At 58.9% G+C, this 20,585-nt stretch overlaps 1 protein-coding gene across 1 annotated transcript in view; it reads right to left on the reverse strand.

The window, feature by feature from the left end:
* Positions 1-18,317, reverse strand: part of LOC135441617 (neuronal-glial cell adhesion molecule-like) — a 33,262-nt gene extending 14,945 nt beyond the window's left edge. The window contains exons 1-6 of the mRNA XM_064701175.1: positions 18,234-18,317; positions 13,704-13,783; positions 12,244-12,258; positions 11,013-11,118; positions 7,844-8,046; positions 4,140-4,262 (exon numbers count right to left, since the gene is read on the reverse strand). Of these exons, the coding sequence (XP_064557245.1) occupies positions 4,140-4,262; positions 7,844-8,046; positions 11,013-11,118; positions 12,244-12,258; positions 13,704-13,783; positions 18,234-18,283 (577 nt within the window). The 5' untranslated portion in view covers positions 18,284-18,317. The remainder of the gene's footprint in view (positions 1-4,139; positions 4,263-7,843; positions 8,047-11,012; positions 11,119-12,243; positions 12,259-13,703; positions 13,784-18,233) is intronic.
* Between the last annotated feature and the right edge of the window lie 2,268 nt (positions 18,318-20,585).

Raw genomic sequence — 20,585 nt, forward strand, 5'->3', positions numbered from 1 at the left:
TCCCTGGGCAGGAAAAACCCCAAAATATCCTAAAACTGACCCTAAACCTGCCCTAAAACTGACCTAAAACTGACCCTAAAACTGACCCTAAACCTGGCCTAAAACTGATCCTAAACCTGGCCTAAAACTGATCCCAAAACTGCCTTAAACCCGACCCTAAACCAGTCCCAGGAACCCGTCCTGGCCCATGCTGACCCGGGCATCCTGGGCGATGTGCACGATTCCTGGGGGAGAAAAACCCCAAAAGTGACCCCAAAACTGACCCAAAACCTGGCCTAAAATTGATCCTAAAACTGACCCCAAAACTGCCTTAAACCCGACCCTAAACCTGCCTGAACCCTGCCCCCAAACCAGTCCCAGGAACCCGTCCTGGCCCATCCTGACCCGGGCATCCTGGGTGATGTGCACAATTCCTGGGGGACAAAAACCCCAAAATGACCCAAAAATGATCCTAAACCTGGCCTAAAATTGATCCTAAAACTGCCCTAAAACTGCCTTAAAACCGACCCTAAAACTGCCTTAAAACCGACCCTAAAACTGCCCTAAAACTGCACTAAAACTGCCTTAAAACCGACCCTAAATCTGACCCTAAACCAGCCCCAGGAACCCGTCCTGGCCCGTGCTGACCCGCGCGTCCTGGGCGATGTGCACGATCCCTGTGGGACAAAAACCCCAAAATATCCTAAAAGTGACCCTAAACCTGCCCTAAAACTGACCCTAAAACTGCACTAAAACTGCCTTAAACCCGACCCTAAAACTGACCCTAAACCAGCCCCACAGGAACCTGGCCCGTGCTGACCCGGGCGTCCTGGGCGATGTGCACGATCCCTGGGGACAAAAACCCCAAAATATCCTAAATCTGGCCTAAAACTGATCCTAAACCTGGCATAAAAGTGCCTTAAACCCGACCCTAAACCCGACCCTAAACCAGCCCCAGGAACCCGTCCTGGCCCGTGCTGACCCGCGCGTCCTGGGCGATGTGCACGATCCCTGGGGGACAAAAACCCCAAAATATCCTAAAACTGATCCTAAAACTGACCTAAAACTGACCCTAAACCTGGCCTAAAACTGACCTAAAACTGACCCCAAAACTGCCTTAAACCCGACCCTAAACCTGCCCCAAACCTGTCCCCAAGGAACCCGTCCTGGGCGATGTGCACGATCCCTGGGCAGGAAAAAACCCAAATCTGACCCCAAAACTGCCGTAAAACTGACCCTAAACCTGTCCTAAAAGTGCCCCAAACCTGACCCTAAACCTGACCCCAAAACTGCCTTAAAATTGATCCTAAACCTGCCCCAAACCAGCCCTGTGCTGACCCGCGCGTCCTGGGCGATGTGCACAATTCCTGGGGGACAAAAACCCCAAATCTGACCCCAAAACTGATCCTAAACCTGCCCTAAAACTGATCCTAAACCTGCCATAAAACTGCCTTAAACCCGACCCTAAACCTGACCCTAAACCAGCCCCAGGAACCCGTCCTGGCCCATGCTCACCCGGGCATCCTGGGCGATGTGCACGATCCCTGGGGACAAAAACCCCAAAATATCCTAAATCTGATCCTAAACCTGCCCCAAACCTGCCCCCAAACCAGCCCCGTGCTGACCCGCGCGTCCTGGGCGATGTGCACGATCCCTGGGGACAAAAACCCCAAAATATCCTAAATCTGACCCCAAAATTGATCCTAAACCTGCCCTAAAACTGCCCTAAAACTGACCCCAAAACTGCCTTAAAACTGACCCTAAACCTGTCCTAAAAGTGCCCCAAACCTGACCCTAAACCTGACCCCAAACTGACCCCAGGACCCCAAATCTACCCTGGGATGAGACCCCAAAACTTGATCCTAAACCTGACCCAGGACCCCAAAACTGACCCCAAATCTGACCCAGGACCCCAAAACTGACCCAGGACCCCAAATCTGCCCCTAAAACTGCCCCCAACCTGCCCCAGGACCCCAAATCTGGCCCCAAATCTACCCTGGGATGAGACCCCAAAACTTGATCCTAAACCTAACCCAGGACCCCAAAACTGACCCCAAATCTGCCCCAGGACCCCAAAACTGACCCAAATCCTGACCCAGGACCCCAAAACTGCCCCCAAAACTGCCCCCAAATCTGCCCCAGGACCCCAAATCAGACCCCAAATCCTCACCCCAAACCAACCCCAGGGTCAGGGGGTCCCCAAAACCTGACCGAGGTGTAGGGGGGGATTTTGGGGGTCCAGGGGAGAATTTTTGGGTTTCAGGGCAGGATTTTGGGGTTTGGGGGGAAGATTTTGGAGGGTTCAGGGGAAGATTTTGGAGTCCAAGGAGGATTTTGGGGTTCAGGGGGAGGATTTTGGGGAGGTTCAGGGCAGGATTTTGGGGTTTGTGGGAAAGATTTTGGAGGGTTCAGGGGAAGATTTTGGGGTTCAGGGGAAGATTTTGGGGTCCAAGGAGGATTTTGGGTTCAGGGCAGGATTTTGGGGTTTTGGGGTTCAGGGCAGGATTTTGGGGTTCAGGGAGGATTTTGGGGTTCAGGGCAGGATTTTGGGGTTTTGGGGGAGGATTTTGGGGAGGTTCAGGGGAAGATTTTGGGGTTCAGGGGGAGGATTTTGGGGAGGTTCAGGGCAGGATTTTGGGGGTTTTTGGGTTTCAGGGCAGGATTTTGGGGTTTTGGGGTTTCAGGGCAGGATTTTGGGGTTTCAGGGGAAATTTGGAGTTTCAGGGAGGATTTAGGGGATTTGGGGGTACACAGTGGGGATTTCGGGGTACACAGAGGGATTTTGGGTGGGATTTTGGGGTGCAGGATAAACCCCCAAAGCCCCCAGCCCCATTTGCTCACAGCTGTCGAGCCAGTAGATTTTGGGGGGCAGAGAGGGATTTTGGGGTACAGGAGAGGATTTGGGATTTCGGGTGGGATTTTGGGGTACAGGAGAGGATTTGGGATTTCGGGGTACACAGAGGGATTTTGGGTGGGATTTTGGGGTGCAGGAGAGGATTTGGGATTTCGGGTGGGATTTTGGGGTACAGGATGAACCCCCAAAGCCCCCAGCCCCGTTTGCTCACGGCTGTTGAGCCAGTAGATCTTGGGGGGCACGGAGGGATTTTGGGGTACACGGATGGATTTCGGGGTACAGGAGAGGATTTGGGATTTCGGGTGGGATTTTGGGGTGCAGGATGAGCCCCCCAAAGCCCCCAGCCCCATTTGCTCACGGCTGTTGAGCCAGTAGATCTTGGGGGGCATGGAGGGATTTTGGGGTACACAGAGAGATTTTGGGGTACAGGAAGAGGATTTGGGATTTCGGGGTACACGGAGGGATTTCGGGTGGGATTTTGGGGTACAGGAGAAGATTTGCGATTTCGGGGTACATAGAGGGATTTCGGGGTACACAGGTGGGTTTTGGGGTGCAGGATGAACCCCCCAAAGCCCCCAGCCCCGTTTGCTCACGGCTGTTGAGCCAGTAGATCTTGGGGGGCCTGGAGGGATTTTGGGGTACAGGAGAGGATTTGGGATTTTGGGGTACAGGAGAGGGATTTTGGGGTACACAGAGGGATTTTGGGGTACAGGAAGAGGATTTGGGATTTTGGGGTACAGGAGAGGATTTGGGATTTCGGGTGGGATTTTGGGGTGCAGGAGAGGATTTGGGATTTTGGGTGGGATTTTGGGGTACAGGAGAGGATTTGGGATTTCGGGTGGGATTTTGGGGTGCAGGAGAGGATTTGGGATTTCGGGTGGGATTTTGGGGTGCAGGATGAACCCCCCAAAGCCCCCAGCCCCGTTTGCTCACGGCTGTTGAGCCAGTAGATCTTGGGGTGCATGGAGGGATTTCGGGGTACAGGAGAGGGATTTGGGGGTACACGGAGGGATCTCGGGTGGGATTTTGGGGTGCAGGGTGAACCCCCCAAAGCCCCCAGCCCCGTTTGCTCACGGCTGTTGAGCCAGCAGATCTTGGGGTGCATGGAGGGATTTCGGGGTACAGGAGAGGATTTGGGATTTCGGGTGGGATTTTGGGGTGCAGGAGAGGATTTGGGATTTCGGGTGGGATTTTGGGGTGCAGGAGAGGATTTGGGATTTTGGGGTACAGGAGAGGATTTGGGATTTCAGGTGGGATTTTGGGGTACAGGATGGACCCCCCAAAGCCCCCAGCCCCGTTTGCTCACGGCTGTTGAGCCAGTAGATCTTGGGGGCCACGGCGCTCGGGGGGGGCTCGCAGGGCAGCACCACGGGGTCCCCCTCCTCCACCGTCACCGGCGTCACCTTCTCCTTGGGCCACTGCGGCGGGGCTGGGGGGACACGGGGGGTGACACCCCAAAATCAGGCACCCCAAAAACACGGGAAACCCCAAAAACACGGGAAGCTCCAAAACAGGGACCCCAAAAACACGGGAACCCCAAAAACACGCAAGGACACCCCAAAATCAGGCACCCCAAAAACACGGGAAACCCCAAAAACACGGGAAACCCCAAAAACAGGGACCCCAAAAACACGGGGGACCCCAGAAACCCACAGGAACACAAAAACCAACAGGGACCCCAAAACAGGGACCCCAAAAACACAGGGACCCCAAAAACACAGGAACCCCAAAAACAGGGACCCCAAATACCCACAGCACCCCAAAACAGGGACCCCAAAAACACAGGAACCCCAAAAACACGGGAAACCCCAAAACCCACAGGAACACAAAAACCAACAGGGACCCCAAAACAGGGACCCCAAAAACACGGGAAACCCCAAAAACCCACAGGAACACAAAAACCAACAGGAAACCCCAAAACAGGGACCCCAAAAACACGGGAACCCCAAAAACCCACAGGAACACAAAAACCAACAGGGACCCCAAAACAGGGACCCCAAAAACAGGGACCCCAAAAACACGGGAAACCCCAAAAACCCACAGCACCCCAAAACACGGGAAGCTCCAAAACAGGGACCCCAAAAACACGGGAAACCCCAAATACACGGGAAACCCCAAAAACAGGGACCCCAAGAACACACGGCACCCCAGAAACACGGGAAACCCCAAAAACAGGGACCCCAAATACCCACAGCACCCCAAAAACACGGGAAGCTCCAAAACAGGGACCCCAAAAACACGGGAACCCCAAAAACACGGGAAACCCCAAAAACAGGCACCCCAAATACCCACAGCATCCCCTTCTTCTTGGGCCACTGGGGGTTTGGGGCTGGGGGGGACAGAGGGGGTGACACCTCAAAACACGACAGGGACACCCCAAAACCACACAGGGACACCCCAAAAACAGGGACCCCAAATACCCGCAGCACCCCAAAAACACGGGAAACCCCAAAACAGGGACCCCAAAAACACAGGAACCCCAAAAACACACAGCATCCCCTTCTCCTTGGGGCACTGCGGCGGGGCTGGGGGGACACATGGGGTGACACCCCAAAAACCGACAGGGACACCCCAAAAACAGGGACCCCAAATACCCACAGCACCCCAAAAACACGGGAAACCCAAAAACACAGGGCACCCCAGAAACACGGGAAACCCCAAAACAGAGACCCCAAAAACACGGGAACCCCAAAAACACAGGAAACCCCAAAAACACGGGAAACCCCAAAACAGGAACCCCAAAAACACGGGAAACCCCAAAACCACGGGAACCCCTTCTCCTTGGGCCACTGCGGCGGGGCTGGGGGGGACACAGAGGGTGTGACACCCCAAAATCAGGCACCCCAAAAACAGGGACCCCAAATACCCACAGGAACCCAAAAACACGGGAAACCCCAAAACAGGGACCCCAAAAACACAGGAACCCCAAAAACACGGGAAACCCCAAAAACCCACAGCACCCCAAAAACACAGGAAACCCCAAAACAGGGACCCCAAAAACACAGGAACCCCAAAAACACAGGAAACCCCAAAACAGGGACCCCAAAAACACAGGAACCCAAAAACACGGGAAACCCCAAAAACAGGGACCCCAAAATCACGGGAACCCCCAAAACCCACAGCATCCCCTTCTCCTTGGGGCACTGGGGGTTTGGGGCTGGGGGGACACAGGGGGTGACACCCCAAAATCAGGCACCCCAAATACCCACAGCACCCCAAAAACACGGGAAGCTCCAAAAAAGGGACCCCAAAACACGGGAAACCCCAAAAACCCACAGCATCCCCTTCTCCTTGGGCCACTGCGGCGGGGCTGGGGGGGACAGAGAGGGTGACACCCCAAAAACAGGCACCCCAAATACCCACAGCACCCCAAAAACATGGGAAACCCCAAAACAGGGACCCCAAAAACACGGGAACCCCAAAAACACAGGAAACCCCAAAACAGGGACCCCAAAAACACAGGAAACCCCAAAAACCCACAGGAACACAAAAACCAACAGGGACCCCAAAACAGGGACCCCAAAAACACGGGAACTCCCAAAACCCACAGCATCCCCTTCTCCTTGGGCCACTGGGGGTTTGGGGCTGGGGGGACACAGGGGGTGACACCCCAAAATCAGGCACCCCAAATACCCACAGCACCCCAAAAACACAGGGAACCCCAAAACAGGGACCCCACAAACACGGGAAACCCCAAATACATGGGAAACCCCAAAAACAGGGACCCCAAAAACACAGGGCACCCCCAAAAACCCACAGCACCCCTTCTTCTTGGGCCACTGGGGGTTTGGGGCTGGGGGGACACAGGGGGTGACACCCCAAAATCAGGCACCCCAAATACCCACAGCACCCCAAAAACACGGGAAACCCCAAAACAGGGACCCCAAAATCACGGGAACCCCAAAAACCCACAGCATCCCCTTCTCCTTGGGCCACTGGGTGGTTTGGGGTCTGGGGGTACATTTTGGGGGATTTGGTGATAGTCAATAAGGGTGATCAGACTCACCTCAGAAAACACACGGGTGACACCCTGTCCAGACATTGGGATTTCGCAAAGTAATGCACGGATAAAACACTCACTCTCAGCATGACCCGGCTCTCGGGTGACACCGCTGTCCCCAGTGCGTTTGGGGTTATTAAGGGTTTTTTGGGGTGATTTAGGGTTATTTTGGGGGTATTTTGGGGTGATTTAGGGGTGATTTATTCACTCACTCTCAGCAATGACCCGGCTCTCGGGTGACACCGCTGTCCCCAGCACAGTTTGGGGTTATTTGGGGTGATTTTGGGGTGATTTTGGGGGTATTTTGGGGTGATTTTGGGGTGATTTTGGGGTGATTTTGGGGTGATTTATTCACTCTCAGCGATGACCCGGCTCTCGGGTGACACCGCTGTCCCCAGTGCGGTTTTGGGGTGATTTAGGTTATTTTGGGGTGATTTTGGGGTTTGGATTATTTTGGGGTAATTTTGGGGTGATTTCAGCACTCACTCTCGCGATGACCCAGCTCTCGGGTGACACCGCAGCGCGTTTTGGGGTGATTTTAGGTTATTTTGGGGTGATTTAGGGATGATTTTGGGATGATTTTGGGTGATTTTGGGGTGATTTATTCACTCACTCTCAGCGATGACGCGGCTCTCGGGTGACACCGCTGTCCCCAGCGTGGTTTTGGGGTGATTTTGGGGTTATTTTGGGGTGATTTAGGGGTGATTCAGGCACTCACTCTCAGCGATGACCCGGCTCTCGGGTGACACCGCTGTCCCCAGCACAGTTTGGGGTGATTTAGGGTTATTTTGGGGTGATTTTGGGGTGATTTAGGTTATTTTGGGGTGATTTAGGGTTATTTTGGGGTTATTTTGGGGTGATTTTGGGGGTGATTTAGGGGTGATTCAGGCACTCACTCTCAGCGATGACCCGGCTCTCGGGTGACACCGCTGTCCCCAGCGCGTTGGTGGTTATTTTGGGGTGATTTTGGGGTGGACTTTGGGGGTTTTTGGGGTGTTTCAGGCACTCACTCTCGGCGATGACCCGGCTCTCGGGTGACACCGCTGTCCCCAGCGCGTTGGTGGCCTCGCAGCGGAAGCGGCCCTGCAGGCGCCCGGCCAGGCTGGCGTTGATGACCAAGGTCCCCCCCCCGGGGGACACCGAGACCCCCGCGAGCTCCGCAGGGGACAGGGAGGGGGACGGGAACGGGCGGCCATCGCGGGTCCAGCGGAACCTGGGGGACAATGAGAGGGACAATGACACAGGGACAGGGACACAGTGACAGGGACACAGGGACAGGGACAGTGACAGTGACACAGGGACAGGGACACAGGGACACAGTGACAGGGACAGGACAGGACAGGAAGGACAGGGACACAGGACGGACACAGGGACACAGGGACGGGACGGCGCCATGGGGTCCAGGCGAACATGAAGTGACACAGGACAGGACACAGGGACACAGGGACAGGGACACAGGGACAGTGACACAGGAAGTGCACAGTGACACAGGGACAGTGACACAGTGACACAGGGACAGGACGGGCGCCATGCGGGTCCAGCGGAACTGCGGGGACAATGACGAGTGACACAGTGACAGGGCACAGGGACAGGGACACAGGGACAAGACAGGGACACGGGACACAGTGATACAGGGACAGTGACACAGTGACACAGGGACAGTGACACAGGGACACAGGGACAGTGACACAGAGACAGGGACACAGGGACAGTGACACAGGGACAGGGACACAGGGATGGGAACGGGCGGCCATCGCGGGTCCAGCGGAACCTGCGGGGACAATGACAGTGACAGGGACACAGGGACACAGGGACAGGGACACAGGGACACAGGGACAGGGACAGTGACACAGGGACAGGGACACAGGGACAGTGACACAGGGACAGGGACACAGGGACACAGGGACGGGAACAGGCGCCCATCGCGGGTCCAGCGGAACCTGGGAGGACAGGGGACAATGACAGGGACAATGACACAGTGACAGTGACAGGGACACGGGGACAGTGACACAGGGACAGTGACACAGGGACAGGGACAGTGACACAGGGACAGGGACAGAGTGACAGGGACAGTGACAGGACACAGGACAATGACACAGGGACAGTGGACACAGGGACAGGGACACAGGGACAGGGGAAAAGGGACACAGGACAGGGACACAGGGACAGGGGACAGTGAACAGGGACAGGGACAGTGACACAGGGACAGTGACAGGGACACAGTGATGGGAACAGGCGCCCAGTGCGGGTCCGACGGAACTGGGAGGACAGGGGACAATGACACAGGGACAGTGACACAGGGACAGGGACAGTGACACAGGGACAGGGACACAGTGACACAGGGACAGTGACACAGTGACAGTGACACAGGGGACAGGGACACAGGGACAGGACACGGGACAGGGAACGGGGACAGGGACACGGGAACCGGGACAGTGACACAGGGACAGAGATAGTGAGGACAGTGACACAAGGACACAGGGACGGGAACGGGCACCGTCGCGGGTGCCAGCGGAAACCTGCCGGGGACAGGGACAGTGACAGTGACACAGGGACAGGGGACAGTGACAGGACACAGGACAATGACAGGGACAGTGACACGACGGGAACGGGCAACCCATTGTGGGTCCAGCGGGACCTGCGGGGACAGGGAACAGTGACAGTGACACAGGGACAGGGACAGGGGACAGTGACACAGGGACAGTGACACAGGGACAGTGACACAGGGACAGTGACACAGGGACAGGGACGGGCGGCCATCGTGGGTCCAGCGGAACCTGCGGGGACGGCACAGTGACAGCAGGCGGGGACATGGGGACAGCGGCTGCGGGGACAGCTGACACTCAGGTGACACAGGTGACCCCACTGACCGAGGTGACACTCAATGTGACAGGTGACACAGGTGACCCTGGGGTGACATGGCATGAGGGGGTACACAGGTGACACTAAGGGTGACATTTAAATGACACACACTGTGCAGGGGGCACACAGGGTGACACACAGGTGACACTCAGGTGACACAGGTGACCAGGGTGACAACAGATGACGACACAGGTGACACAGGTGACACACAGGGTGACACAGGTGACACACAGATGACACACAGGTGACACACAGGGTGACACACAGGTGACAGGTGACACAGGTGACCCTGGGGTGACACAGGGTGACACTCAGGGTGACAAGGGACACAGATGTCCACAGGTGACACTCAGGTGACACACAGGTGACACAGGTGACACAGGTGACCCTGGGGTGACACAGATGTCACACAGGTGTCACTCAGGTGACACACAGGTGACACAGGTGTCACTCAGGGTGACACAGGTGACACACAGGGTGACACAGGTGACACACAGATGACACACAGGTGACACAGGTGACACACAGGTGACACACAGGTGACACACAGATGACACAGGTGACACACTGAGGTGCACTGAGGTGACACACAGGTACACTCAGGGTGACACAGGTGCCACCAGGTGCAACACAGATGACACACAGGAGACACACAGGTGACACTGAGGGTGCACAGGTGACACTGAGGGTGCCACAGGTGACACACAGGTGACACAGGTGACCTGGGTGACACACAGGTGACACTCATGGGTGACACAGGGTGACACACAGGTGACACACAGGGACAACAGGGTGAACACAGGTGACCCTGGGGTGACACAGTTGTCACACAGGTGACACTGAGGTGACACTCAGGGCGACAGGTGACACACAGGTGGCAGAGGTGACACTCAGGGTGACACACAGGTCACACAGGTGACACACAGGGTGACAGATGTCACACAGGGTGTCACTCAGGTGTCACTCAGGGTGACACAGGTGACACACAGGTGACACTCAGGGTGACACAGAGGTGACACACAGGTGACACACAGGTGACACAGGGTGACACAGGTGACACACAGGTGACACTCAGGGTGACACAGATGACACACAGATGACACACAGGTGACACTCAGGGTGACAAAGATGTCACACAGGTGTCACACAGATGTCACTCAGGGTGACACAGGTGACACAGGGTGACACTCAGGGTGACACACAGGTGACACAGGTTACCCTGGGGTGACACAGGTCACACTCAGGGTGACACTGAGGTGACACAGGTGTCACTCAGGGTGACACTCAGGGTGACACACAGTGACAGGTGTCACTCACCGCGGGGCCGGGTGCCCGCTGGCCGCGCACTTGAGCACGGCGTCGTCGCTCGGGAACACCACGAGCTGCTCCGGGGGCGCCTCCGTCAGCTCGGGGGGCTGCTGGACTGGGGGGGGCGGCGCCTCAGACCCCAAACGGGCACCCCAAAATACACAAACACCCCAAAATACACCCGGGACCCCAAAACCCATCCAGGAACCCCGAAACACACCCGGGACCCCAAACGGGCACCCCGAAATACACAGACACCCCGAAATACACCCGGGACCCCAAAATACACCCGGGCACCCCGAAATACACCCAGCACCCTGAACGGGCACCCCAAAATACACCCGGCACCCCGAACGGGCACCCCAAAATACACCCGGGACCCCAAAACACACCCGGGACCCCGAACGGGCACCCCAAAATACACCCGGGACCCCAAAACACACCCGGGACCCCGAAACCCACCCGGGACCCTGAAACCCACCTGGGACCCCGAACGGGCACCCCGAAACACACCCGGGACCCCAAAATACACCCGGGACCCCGAACGGGCACCCCGAAATACACCCGGCACCCCAAAACACACCCGGGACCCCAAATGGGACCCCCAAAATACACAGACACCCCAAAACACACCTGTGACCCCAAATGGGAACCCCGAAATACACCCGGGACCCCGAAACCCACCTGGGACCCCAAATGGGCACCCCAAAATACACAGACACCCCAAAACACACCTGGGACCCCAAATGGGCACCCCAAAACAGCCCCAGACCCCCCTGACACCCCAAAACCCACCTGGGACCCCTCCAGACCCCCCCAAAACTTCTGTAGGATCCCCTCCAGGACCTTCCCCAACACCCCCAGACCCCCCAGAACCCCCTGGGAACCCCCCAGACCCCCCAAAACCCCCTGGGAACCCCCCGGACCTCCCCTAGGACCCCTTGGGACCCTCCCCGACACCCCCAGATTCCCCCAAACCCCCCAAAACCCCCCGGGACTCCCCAAAATCTCCTTAGAATCCCCTCGGGACCCTCCCAAATGCCCCCAGACCCCCCAAAACCCCTCTAGGATCCCCACGGGACCTCCCGAGACCCCCCAAACTCCCCCTGGGACCCTCCCCAACGCCCCCAGACCCACCCAAACCCTCTCGGGACACCCCCAGACCCCCCAAAACCTCCCTGGGACCCCTCCAGACCCCCCAAAACCCCCCTGGGACCCCCCAAAGCCCCCCCAAACTCACGCTCGTGCAGCGAATCTGCACCATCCGGGGGGGGCACAGGGGGGAGAGAACAGCGTGAGTGGGGAGGGGGCTCCGGAGAGACCCCCGGAAAGCGGGGGGTGAGGGGGGGTCGTGCAAAGGGGGGGCTCAAAAATGGGGGGGGGTCTCGTGCAAAGGGGGGGGGTCCAAAAATTGGGGGGGGAAGGGGTTAAGGGGAAAGTGTGAGGAGGGAATTTGGGGAGGGGTCTTCATGTGGGGAGGGGGGGGGAAACAGGGTCAGGGGGTGAATTGAGGGGGGGGTCCCACGATCAGGGGGTGAATTGAGGAGGGGGTCCCATGCTGGGGGGTGTGGAATTGAATTGAGGAGGGGTCTCCATGCTGGGGGGGTGAATTGAGGGGGTCCAGGAGGATGAATTGAGGGGGGGTCCCACGATTACGGGGTGAATTGAGGAGGGGTCTCCATGTTGGGGGTGTGAATTGAATTGAGGAGGGGTCTCCATGCCAGGGGGTCCCCACGATCACAGAGTAAATTGAGGGGGGGGTCTCCATGCTGGGGGGGGGTGGAATTGAGGGGGGTCCAGGAGGATGAATTGAGGGGGGGGTCCCACGATTATGGGATGAATTGAGGAGGGGTCTCCGTGCTGGGGGTGTGAATTGAATTGAGGAGGGTCTCCATGCCAGAGGGTCCCACGATCAGGGGGTGAATTGAGGAGGGGTCTCCATGCTGGGGGTGTGAATTGAATTGAGGAGGGGTCTCCATGCCGGTAGGGTGAATTGAGGGGGGTCCAGGAGGATGAATTGGGGGGGGATCCCACGATCAGGGAGTGAATTGAGGAGGGTCTCCATGCTGGGGGTGTGAATTGAATTGAGGAGGGGTCTCCATGCCGGAGGGTCCCCACGATCAGGGGGTGAATTGAGGAGGGGTCTCCATGATGGGGGGGGGAATTGAGGGGGGGGTCCAGGGTCATGAGGGTAAATTGAGGAGGGGTCTCCATGCCGGGAGGGTGAACTGAATTGAAGGGGGGGGTCTCCATGCTGAGGGGAATAAATTGAGGAGGGGTCTCCATGCCGGTAGGGTGAATTGAGGAGGGGTCTCCATGCCGGGGGGGATCCCATGATCAGGGGTGAATTGAGGAGGGGTCTCCATGCCGGTAGGGAGGGATTCCCACGATCACAGCGTTAATTGAGGGGGGGTCTCCATGCCGGGGGTGAATTGAATTGAGGGGGAGTATCCATGCCAATAGGGTGAATTGAGGAGGGGTCTCCATGCCGGTAGGGGGGGATTCCCACGATCACAGCGTTAATTGAGGAGGGGTCTCCATGCCGGGGGTGCGTCCATGCCGCTGGGGTGAATTGAGGAGGGGTCTCCTCATGCAAACCCCTCCTCGTTCAGCACAGGCAGCACCGGGGGGTCTCCATGCATGGCTGGGGGGGGGGGGTGTCACCACCCCTCGCCGCCCCCTCCCCAAATTCGCACTCACACTCGGGGGGGATGACGATGGCGCGGCCGCGCCCCCCCAGCAGCAGCAGCAGCACCGCGAGCGCCGCCATGGCCGCGGCCCTGATGGGGGGGGGGCTCATTTGGGGAGGGGTCTCCACCCCCCCCCATCCATCCATCCATCCATCCCCAAACCCCCCCCCCGCCCTCCCCCCCCTCCATTGTGTGCCGGCCTCCCCTCCCCTCCCCCCCCCCGGGCTCGTGTGGATGCGCCCGTTTCCATGGCAACGCCTCTAATGAGGGACCCTGTCACCTTGGCGCGCGACCCCCCCCCCCCCCACAACAACCGCCCCTCCCCCACCCCCCCAATCCCCATCCCCCCCCCCGGAAACGCCGAGCGCCGCCCCCCCCCCCCAATTCAGCACCACGGACAGGGACGGGCCCGAAATGAACCAAAAATCCTCAAAATCGCCCCAAAAAAAACCCCCCAGAATCACCCGGGGGGGGGGCACAGAGGGCTGAGACCCCTCCCCAAAATCCCCCTTGGTGCAGCCGGGGCTCCCCCACCCCTCAGTGTGCGACCCCCGACCCCCCCCCACCCCCAAATCCCCCGGGGGGTGGGTTCAGGGTTGAGGGACCCCCCTCAAATCCCCCCTGGGGGGGGGGTCCAGACCTGTGGGACCCCTCCCCAAATCCCCCCGGGTGTGTCCCCCCCCCCCCCACCCCATCATTGCCGGTCCCGCCCTTCCCTTTGGGAGGAGCCGCCAATCCGGGGACCCCAACCCAAAAATCCCGGAAGGATTTGGGATCTCCCCCCCCCCCCCAGCAATCCCGGAAGGATTTTTGGGCCCCCCCCCCCCGGGGAGAATTTTGGGGGGTCCCGCCCCGGCCCCACCCAGCCGGAAGTGGGGGCGGCCCCGGCTCGAACAAGGAGCCGCTTGGGGACCCCAAATTCCTTTCGGGGTTGGGGGGGGGGGGGGTGAGGATAGCGCTGCCCCTCCCCCACCCCATAAACGTGCGGACCCCCCCCAAAAAAAAAAAAAAAAAAATCCCCAAACCCCCCCCCCCCCCAGGTGCAGGGCGGGGGGAGGGGCGGGCACCTGTAGGGAAATGAGGGGGGGGGAGGGGAGGAAAAGGGGATTGCCCCCCCCCCCCCCCCATTGGGGACCCCCCCCCCTCATTGGGGAACCCCCCCAGCCTTGGGGGTCCCTCAGGGGGGGGCGGGGGGCGCGCGAGGGCCGCTCATCCCCTCCCCCCCCCCCGGCGGCCCCACCCATCTGTTGGACGTTGGGGACCCCTTGGGGACCCTACAGAGACCCCCGAGACCCCCCCAGAGACCCCCACGGGGCTGGTGGGGACCCTCGGGACCCCCCCTCAAATCCGCGTTGTCACAGAGCCCCCCTGGAGCCCCCAGACCCAGCGAGAGTGCCCGGAGACCCCTCCCCCCATCAGGATCTGGGCCCTACGGAGACTCCAAAACGGCTCCAAAACAGCCCCAAATCACCCCAAAAATGGCCCCAAAACTGTCCCGAGCCCCCTCCCCAAAACGGCCCCAAAATCTCCCTAAAATGGCCACAAAATCAGCCCCGAAATCGCCCTAAAACGGCCCCAAAATTACCCCCAGAACCACCCCAAAATCTCCCCAAAACGGCTCCAAAACCGCCCCAAAACGGCTCCAAAACCCCTCCCCAAAACTGCCCCAAAATCTCCCCAAAATCGCCCTAAAATCACCCCCAAAATCGCCCTAAAATCACCCCCAAAACCGCCCTAAAACGGCCCCAATTCTGCCCCCAGAACCGCCCTGAGCCCCCTCCCCAAACACCGGGCCCAGACCCCCCTGACTCCCCCTCCCCACTCGGTTTCTGTCCCTAAACCCCCCCAAGACCCCCCAAAATTCATCCTGGACCCCCAAAATCCCCCAAAACAGCCCCCCAAAATTCATCCTGAATCCTCCAAAATTCCATCCGGCCCACCCCCCCCAAAACGCCTTCGTTCCCGCCTCGAAAGGACCCTCCACTGAGCCCCTCCCCACCCCAGCCCACGAGCCCCAGAGCCCCAATTCTCTGCCCATAGAACCCTGTGAGCACCCCATAGACCCACCTGGCCCCCTGTCCACCCCATAGGCCCCTATAGGCACTGTAGCCCACAGAGCCCCAAATTCCTCCTGACCCCATAGAACCACCTGTGCCACCCCATAGAGCCACCTGTGCCCCAGATCTGACCCCATAGAACCACCTGTGCCCCCTTGTCCCACCCCATAGGGCCCCTATAGGGCACCTGTAGCCCCACAGAGCCCCACAGCCAACCCCAAATTCCTCCTGACCCCATAGAACCACCTGTGCCCCACTACCCCATAACACCTGTGCAACCCCAGACCTGTGTGCCTGTCCACCCCATAGAGCCACCTGTGCCACCCCATAGAACACTGCCCTTGTCCACCCCATAGAACCGTGCCCCCATCCCACCCTATAGGGCCACCTGTAGCCCCACAGAGCCCCAAATTCTTCCTGACCCCACAGAAGCACCTGTGTGCCCCCTGTGCCACCCCATAGAACCCCCTGTGCCCCACAGAACCCCACCCATGTCCATTGGCCTGACCCTATAGAACCACCTGTGCCCCCAACCTGACCACATAGAGCCCCTATAGAACCCCTGCCCCACAGAACCACCCGTGCCTCCTGCCTGACCCCATAGAGCCCCTATAGAATCCCTGCCCCATAGAACCACCTGATGCCCACCCTATAGAGCCCCTATAAAACCACCTGTGCCCCCTGCCTGACCCCATAGAGCCCCCATAGATCCACCTGTGCCCCCTGTCCCACCCTATAGGGCCCCCATACATTCACCTGCCCCTATAGATCCACCTGTGCCCCCTGTCCCACCCTATAGGGCCCCTATAGAACCCCCTGCCCCACAGAACCACCTGTGCCCCCTGTCCCACCCCATAGATCCACCTGTGCCCCTGCCTGTCCACCCCATAGAGCCCCCATATATTCCACCTGCCCATGACCCCTGTGCCCTCACTCCTATAGACACTGGCCCTGTCCCCCTATAGATCCACCTGTGCCCCTCCTGACCCTAGAGCCCTATAGATCCACCTGTGCCCAGCGCCTTGGGCCCCCATAGAACCCCTGTGCCCCAGATCTGACCCCATAGAACCCCCTGTGCCCCAGATCTGACCCCACAGACCCCTGTGCCCCAGTCTGACCCCATAGAACCCCCTGTGCCCCAGGTCTGACCCCATAGAACCCCTGTGCCCCACAGAACCCCACCCGTGTCCCTCAGTCTGGCCCTACAGAAACCCCATAGAGCCCTATAGATCCGCCTGCCCCATAGAACCACCTGTGTGCCACCCTACAGAACCACCTGTGCCTCTACCCAGCCCCACAGAGACCCCATAGAGCCTACAGACCCTCCCCAGCCCTATAGAGACCCTACAGAGACCCCAGACCCACCTGTACCTGTGCCCAGCCCTATAGAGATCCTATAGGACCCTCCCCAGCCCTATAGAGACCCCATAGATCCTACAGACCCTCCCCAGCCCATAGAGACCCATAGATCCATAGGACCCCCAGCCCCACCTGTTCCTGTGCCCAGCCCTATAGAGACCCCATAGATCCTATAGGACCCTCCCCAGCCCTATAGAGACCCCAGACCCACCTGTACCTGTGCCCAGCCCTATAGAGATCCTATAGGACCCTCCCCAGCCCTATAGAGACTCTACAGAGACCCCAGACCCACCTGTACCTGTGCCCAGCCCCATAGAGACCCCATAGATCCTATAGGACCCTCCCCAGCCCTACAGAGACCCCAGACCCGCCTTTACCTGTGCCCAGCCCCATAGATCCTATAGACCGTCCCCAGCCCCATAGAAACCCTACAGAGACCCCAGACCCACCTGTACCTGTGCCCAGCCCCAGAGAGACCCCATAGATCCTACAGACCCTCCCCAGCCCTATAGAAACCCTACAGAGACCCCAGACCCACCTTTACCTGTGCCCAGCCCCATAGAGACCCCATAGATCCTACAGACCCTCCCCAGCCCCACCTGTTCCTGTGCCCAGCCCCCCACAAACACCACACAGCCCCGCCCCCAGAATCCCCCCGACCCTAATAACCCGCCCAGCCCCTCCTCCATCTCAATCCCAGCCCCACACGGACCCTAGAGATCCCCTATAGATCCCCCTGAGACCCCTCCCCAAACCCAGAATCCCCCAGCCCCATTTTCACCTCCCATCCCCCATCCCCATCTCACCCCCGATAACGCCCCAGCCCCCTAAAGCCCCCCAGCCTAAGAGACCCCAAAATCTCTACTAAACCTCTCTAGAAACACCCCAAGAACGCCCCCAGCCCCATTTCACCCCCAGACCCTTCAAATCCCCCCCAAAATCGCCCCCAGCCCCACCTTTCCCCCCTCCCCACCCCCTCAACGCAGCCCCCCGGGACCCTCCCAGCGCCGCTCCCCCCCGCCCCGAGACCCCCGCAATCCTCGGGGTCCCCCCCAAATCCTGGGAACCCCCCAGGACCCCCGAGACCCCTCCCCAAATCCCCCCGGAGCCCCCCAGGGCCGTACCTGCTCCGGCCGCTCCCAGCTCGGGGCTGCGGCTGCCGCGGGGTTGACATAATCCGCCCGTAGGCCACGCCCCCTCCGCCAAACCACGCCCACCAACCACGCCCCACCGAGACCACGCCCACCCGGCCACACCCTGGGCGGGGGGCGGCGGGAAAGGGAAACGCGAGGGGGGCGGGGGGCGCGATTTGGGGGGGAAAAGACCCCCAAAGGGGGTGGGGGGCGCGATTTGGGGGTGAGACCCCGATTTGGGGGAAAAAGGGGTGGGGGTTTGGGGGTCGAGACCCCATTTTGGGGGGAAAAGACCCCTGAGTGGATGCGATTTGGGGGTGAGACCCCCCCGGATATTTGAGGTCGCGATTTGGGGGCTGAGACCCCAATTTGGGGGGGGGTGAGATCTTGATTTGAGGGGAAAGACCCCCGAGTGGACGCGATTTGGGGGTGAGACCCCCTGGGGATATTTGGGGTCCCTGATTTGGGGATTGAGACCCCCAATTTAGGGGGGAAAAGACCCCCAAGAAAGGGGTTTGGGGTCGCGATTTTGGGGTGAGACCCCCCTCCCCACCCCGGGATATTTGGGGTTCCAATTTGGAGGGCGAGACCCCCACTGGGGACTTTTGGGGTTGCGATTTGAGGGCTGAGACCCCCGAATTTGGGGGATGAGACCCCCCCACTTGGGGGTTTTGGGGTCCGATTTGGGGATTGAGACCCCCAATTTGGGGGGTAAAAGACCCCCGAGGTTCCCCCCCGGGTATTGGGGTCCCCATTTGGGGTCTCAATTTGGGGAGGGGGCGAGAAACCCCCAAATGTTTGAGACCCCCAGAGGGGTTTTGGGGTCCCCATTTGGGGTGAAAAGACCCCCAAGGTTGGGGGCTAAACCCCCCCCAGACCCCCGGGATATTTGGGGGTCTCAATTTGGGAGGGTCAGGAGACCCCAAATGTTGAGACCCCCAGAGGGTTTTGGTCCCATTTGGGGCCTTAATTGGGGAGGGCGAGAAACCCCCAAATGTTTGAGACCCCCCCTGGGGTTTTGGGGTCCCCATTTGGGGTCTCAATTTGGGGAGGGGTCCAGGAGACCCCAAATGTTTGAGACCCCCAGAGGGGTTTTGGGGTCCCCATTTTGGGGTGAGACCCCCGGATTGGGGGACAAAGGGACCCCCATGGAATCTCTATTTGGGGAGGGGGCGAGAAAAACCCCCAAATATTTGAGACCCCACCCCAAATACCTGAAGACCCCCCCCAAAATTTATTGGGGGCACCTGGGAGTGGAGAGACCCCCAAAATTGAGGGGGGAGGAGGGGAAACGACCCCCAAAAATAGGGGGGGGGAGAAGGGGAAACGACCCCCAAAATGGGGTGGGGGAGGGGAAACGACCCCCAAAATTGGGGGGGGGGGGAGGGGAAACGACCCCCAAAAATTAATGGAACATTCCCCCTCCCCAAATTCCCAATGAGGAGGGAACGGGACCACCCACCCCAAATATTTGGGGATTTTTTAGGACCCCCCCCCCCCCAAAATTTATTGGGGGCACCTGGGAGTGGAGAGACCCCCAAAAATTAGGGGGGGGGGGGGAGGGGAAACGACCCCAAAAATTGGGGTGGGGGGGAGGGGAACGACCCCCAAAAATTAATGGAACATTCCCCCTCCCCAAATTCCCAATGAGGAGGGAACGGGACCACCCCCCCCCCAAATTTTTGGACTCTTCCAGATGTTTTGGGTGGGGGAGGGGCGGGATTTGGAGCTTTGCCCCTCCCCCAATTCCCGCCAATCCCGGCCCTTGGAATTTCGGGAAATTCCCAAAAGTTCCCAAAAATTCCGGGAAATTTCCCCCCCCCCCCCCCCCCAAAATCACCCTTGGGACCCCCCACCCTGCGGTGACGTCATCACGCGGGCGGCTCTGACGTCATCAGAGCAAGGAATCGCCAAAATAAGAGAAAACCCCCCCAAATTTTGGGGGGAATTTTGGGGTTCCCCCCTCAGGAATTCAAGGCCGGAGCCCCAATTTGGGGAGGGGGCGCCTTTATTGGGGTACGGGGGGGATTTGGGGACCCCCCCAGGCACGAATCAACCCCGAATTGGGGATTTTGGGGTCCAAATTTGGGATTTTTGGGGTCGAAATTTGGGATTTTTGGGGTCTCTCTTCTTCCCCCACCCCAAAATTTGGGATTTTTGGGGTCTAAATTTGGGATTTTTGGGTCTAAATTTGGGATTTTGGGGTCTCTGTTCTTCTCCCCACCCCAAATTTGGAATTTTTGGGGTCTAAATTTGGGATTTTTGGGGTTTAAATTTTGGATTTTGGGGTCTCTCTTCTTCCCTGACCCCAAAATTTGGGATTTTTGGGGTCCAAATTTGGGA

The sequence above is a fragment of the Zonotrichia leucophrys genome, unplaced genomic scaffold (genome assembly GCF_028769735.1).
Source record: "Zonotrichia leucophrys gambelii isolate GWCS_2022_RI unplaced genomic scaffold, RI_Zleu_2.0 Scaffold_375_50379, whole genome shotgun sequence".
Taxonomy (NCBI): Eukaryota; Metazoa; Chordata; class Aves; order Passeriformes; family Passerellidae; genus Zonotrichia; species Zonotrichia leucophrys.